At 39.1% G+C, this 4,961-nt stretch overlaps 1 protein-coding gene across 2 annotated transcripts in view; it reads right to left on the reverse strand.

Annotated features, from left to right (window-relative positions):
- SUMO3 (small ubiquitin like modifier 3) overlaps window positions 1-4,961 on the reverse strand; it is a 6,392-nt gene continuing 1,431 nt past the window's right edge. For both annotated transcript variants that reach the window (XM_072418616.1, XM_072418617.1), the window contains exons 2-4: window positions 2,757-2,885; window positions 1,609-1,680; window positions 1-1,523 (exon numbers count right to left, since the gene is read on the reverse strand). In XM_072418616.1, coding sequence (XP_072274717.1) covers window positions 1,461-1,523; window positions 1,609-1,680; window positions 2,757-2,885 — 264 coding nt within the window. In that variant the 3' untranslated portion in view covers window positions 1-1,460. The remainder of the gene's footprint in view (window positions 1,524-1,608; window positions 1,681-2,756; window positions 2,886-4,961) is intronic.

The following is a 4,961-nucleotide window of genomic DNA, read 5'->3' on the forward strand; positions in this document are numbered from 1 at the left end:
TATTTTGATGTTTCTTTATTTTGTAATTGAAATAATACATTTATCCAGCAGATACAAGGATTAAAAGAAACCAGAGGCCACACTCTAGAGACTAATGAGCAATACAAACAAGATTCCTAATGATGATGAGTTTTAATTACTCAAGTGGCATTTTTAATTTTTGGTACTGGAAAACCAAAGGAACTGAAATACAAAAATAAAATGATGAACATTTAAATGCCGAGAGGAAGTTGCTGTTTTTTTTATGGCATTTTACCCAGCAGAAATTAACATTTAAGTCTTTCCTCAAATCAAGGACATCAGAAAAAGATTTTAAAAGTGGGAATTTCTTCATTGTAAAGTTGGAATAAAACTGTTGACTAGTATAAAATCCATATTACCACGGGAACTTTCCATTCCTAAAGGTTATAAGGAGAAAGCTCCATTCTAGTACTTTACATCACGTGTAATATGGAACTAATTAATTTTACTAGCACACTGCTTTTATAGCAAAACGTTCAAAACAAGGAGCTGAACACTTTAGAATGAACACACAACTAGCTTGGTGCAAAGGAAACCCATGAAGATAGAAATGGAGCTGCCAATGCCAGCTTGTCTTCTAAAGTGCAAGACCCAGGGCCAGACTCCTTCCTGTTAGTTTTATGATGCATGTCAAAAGGTAACTTCTCCTACATAACTCTTCAAAATGAAGTGAGCAAAGATAAAGGGCCTACAAGCTTACACTTTAAAAGACACAGGCAATGGTGTATCCTAAATATGTATGCTGCAGGTTCCCATACCAGGGGATTTTAGGTTAGCAAGGTGTCATATTAACATCTTCTTCAACCAAATGGCAGTAATCTGAATTCAGCGAGTTGCTAACACAGGAGAGCAGGTTGTGAGTGCCCACCTAATATTACAGAAGTACTTCTAAACCTGCAGAGTCTTTTACACAGCCCAAGAAACATGATCCACAAGCAACCCAATGTTTAGGGCATTATTGGCAATAAAGCACAACCATTCTCCTACATTCCTTCCAGTTGTTTCCCCAAGCTATGTATCATGTATCAGACATGGCTACCCATTTCTACAAGCATACAGAATTAGAGTGCTCTGGTATAAAGAGGTCAATTGTACGGTAGATAGGGAAAAAAGTTCAAAATATTTACAAATGGAAGAAAAAAACTGCTGTAAAACCGAACAGTGCCACACGAAACATAATAAAATACAAGAAAAACATAACCACTTTAAATGTAGGAAATAAAGATTCTTGATATTGGCCCTCTTAACAACAAAACTTCCAACGCTTGCAAGAAGGGCAAAAAAAAAAAAAAAAACAGATAAATTGAAACAATTTCTGGATAGTCCGCTAACGTTTTCAGAAATGTTGTGTGATCAGCATGTTCATTGTTTTGAAGGAAAGAAGTGGGAAGTTTGGTGCACGAAGGCTTGTTGGGCTCCATCCATCCTGGCGAAGGAGCTTAGCACACGCCACCGGTCTGTTGCTGAAATACATCGATAGTATCTTCATCCTCCATCTCCAGCTGCAGAATAAAGTGCAAATATACATCAGATTTCTGTATAAAATACTTAAAACATAAGAGACAAGAAAGGGCAGGTTAATCTTACCTGTGCAGGGGTGTCTGTTTCATTTATAGGCTGCCCATCAAACCTGAACCGTATTTGTCTCATTGACAAACCCTTAAAAAACAAAAACCAAAGTTTAAAATGAAGTAACATCAGTTCTTTGTGGCAAGGATTCACCAACAAACCAAACTTAACTGTAACATCAGTTTAAAAGATTTGCATTGAATACAAATTTTCATATGGACCACTACATGCATATGTAACAAGAATTCAGCAGGACCACACAGGGGTTCGCAGCTACAATTTTAAGCATCCTTTGTATGAAATGTGCCAGAGGACAGCTTATATCAAGTCATCTGCAGCCAGCAAGTGGTTCCCTAATTAATCAGCTGAACTCTTTACTGCTTTATGTAAATTGCAAAGGGATTCAACAACCTTATCTCTTATCCATAGAGGCGTTACTGTAATTTAGAATTCTCGTTGTCATTTCAGGAGCATTATAGTATATACCTTTTACCTGTGTCCTGAATCTAAAGTATTCGCTTACTCGGAGATTAGTGGCCCAGACCAGTCACATGGTCCAGTGACATGATCCTACAAAGTTAGATAAAAAAAAATACTGAAACAGACCTATACTAAGATCTTGAAATCTGCAATTTGTAAAGTATGCCATGGCCTGGTTGCAAAGCTCTTTTGGATTTATAATTTTAGCCATTCACTTGAAACAAGCAAGCAGCTAAATATACAACAAGATCATCACCCTAAGTATGTAAAGGCAGAAGAACAGAATGTCAGCCAGGTAAGCAGATTTATTATAACCAGGTAAGCATTGACAGTTTACATATTCTTATAGGACCTTATAGTTCCACTTTGTATATTTGCCCAGAATAGGCGAAGTATGGGGATGCTTTAAACTGAAGTGGATGATTGCTTTGTAAAGTGTAACTGTATCCTGGTATTCCCAATATAATATATAATATCTTATTCCAGAATGACAGATCCATCTTTATGTAAAGCACTATCTGGGGGTCATTAGTCCCACAAATATTTCCAGGGATGCAGCCTTCCACAAGAATCACATAGAAGACTTCAGTGCTGCTGATCGTTTATAATGATAATGTCTGGAGTTTTGTACACCTACAAAGACACAACGTGCAGGAATATTTCAAACCCTGTTCACCATTACATACCTGTCTGTCACAGTATGCCTTCATTAACTTGCTGAGAGGAGTGTGTCGCTTTATTTTAAACTGGACAACAGAGCCATCTTGCCCTGCCACCTTTAGATTGATGTGGTCATTTTCAGTCTTCACACCTTCCTATAAGGAAAGAAAAGGTAAATATTTTCTTTAAATAAAATCCACACATGCCTTTAAGTAACCACAGTGAATTGTTTCCTAAAATGTTTTTTAAAACTGTTTGCTCAAGAGTTCATGTATTTATATACAGTAAATTTAAGATCAGTCATCTGACAAACAAAACCTTATGGCTGCCACAACAAAGATAACAGTGTGGTTATTGATGTAGAAAAAAGACAAAACAAGGTCAACAGGCAATGTTGGTAAACACTAAAATTATAAATATGATACAAATACCTGCTATACTGGCCAAAAAAAAAAAAAAAAAATCTAGGTTGCCTCCAACTCTCTGCTAAAAATCCTGAGAGGAGAAGTTACTCTGCCCAGTAATGTTACGTAGCACTAAGGACTCATTCATTCACACTATGTGGGGTGCGGCAACTTTCACTGCACTTCAGTGAACTATACACAAGGACATCAGACACTCCACAGACAGCAATCTTCACATTTACGTGTTGCACTGACGTGCATTTTTCCAACCGATTAAGCATGTATTCCTATCTGGTTCTATGCGCTGACCCTTTAATGAAATGAATGGGGTCAGCCCCGCCACGGACAGCCATATCTGCATTGCAGTTCAATGCATAGCAACTAACTTTCTTATTTCTTTGGGAATGGGGCCTAAAAAACGATCCTGGTCCTAAAATGATGAAGGTTCTGTTCTGTGGTACAGCAAGGATAAATCAGGTAGGGCAAAAAAACACTACCTGGTAATTTTAGTGTGGGGGGAAGAATAGTACAGATGTCAGATACTGTGCTCTAAGTAATTTAAAGGGACAAAACTAGACTGACTGCTCATCAAAGACAAAGCAGAAGTAAACCCAAAACAATAAAATCACACTTACCTTCAATCTTGCAAATCAGTCTATCCGTCAGGAGGTTTCTTCCACCTGGTCCCGCGTTGTCCCGGAATCTGTCTTTGACCTGGCGCCATCCTCAGGGTTTTTTTTTTCTGTGTCACCCGATCTCGCACTGTGCAGGGGGTGCAATCTAGAGCGGGTGACGTAGATTGGGGAAAAAAATTGCCGATCTTACTGCGCATGCGTGAGATCTGCAATTTTTTTATATTGATGAAAGGGCTTCTCGGGCATGTGCAAAAGGCTCAGCCTCCCAGGATTCGTGACGTATGTATCCCAGGAGGTTTTGCGCTCTTATTCATTCTCAATCGCCTAGGTGATTAGGAAATAAAGGGGCGGTGCTGCACCCTTCTTTAAAAAAAAAAAAGTGCAGTAGCACCCCTTTAATTCTTAATCACCTCGGCAGGCAGTTAAAAAAAATCCCTTTAAATAAAAGGGTTGTCTACTCTTATGTAACATAAAAAAAAATCTAAGAGTTTAGGTACTGTGTAAGTTATGCCAGCTGTGTGTGCGATAAAACAAGAGGAGTCTCATTTTCCTATTGTCTTATGAACATTTCACATGTCCACTGACACCACCATCAATACTAATACTAGGAGGAAACCCTGAGCCAGCAACAAAGATGGCAGCGCAAAGTAAACAAGGCCAGAACAAACGTAAAGAAGGTGGCAGACTATGGATGGACTACATATAAAACTGCCCATCATATAAACATTACAGTCTCCTAAATTGTAAATATGGCCAAAGTTTCCCCAACACTCGCCCTCTGGGAGCCGTTCTGCTCCTATGCTGTGCATCTTGACCGAGGTTTATATTTTACTCCTGATGTGTTTATCCCCCCCCCCATCCTACACCAAACATGAGGCATGGCCCGTCCCTTTCACACTGCCCGCCACCTGGTTCTCATGATCGCTGTGCTCATGTGCCAACGTATAAAGGTAAATACAACACAAAAATCAGAGCTACAAATCAATGTTTGGTAAACACAATTTCCCCCCCAAACAGCCCAAATCATAGATAAGAGATGGGTGTGCGATTTGCAAGACAAAACCTCCCATATATAGTGTGAATGCAGCATTGGACCTCCCATCTATAGTGTGACATTGTGTGAATGCAGCATTGGACCTCCCCCATCTATAGTGTGAATGCAGCAGTGGACCTCCCATCTATAGTGTGAATG

The sequence above is a fragment of the Pyxicephalus adspersus genome, chromosome 7 (genome assembly GCF_032062135.1).
Source record: "Pyxicephalus adspersus chromosome 7, UCB_Pads_2.0, whole genome shotgun sequence".
Classification (NCBI taxonomy): domain Eukaryota; kingdom Metazoa; phylum Chordata; class Amphibia; order Anura; family Pyxicephalidae; genus Pyxicephalus; species Pyxicephalus adspersus.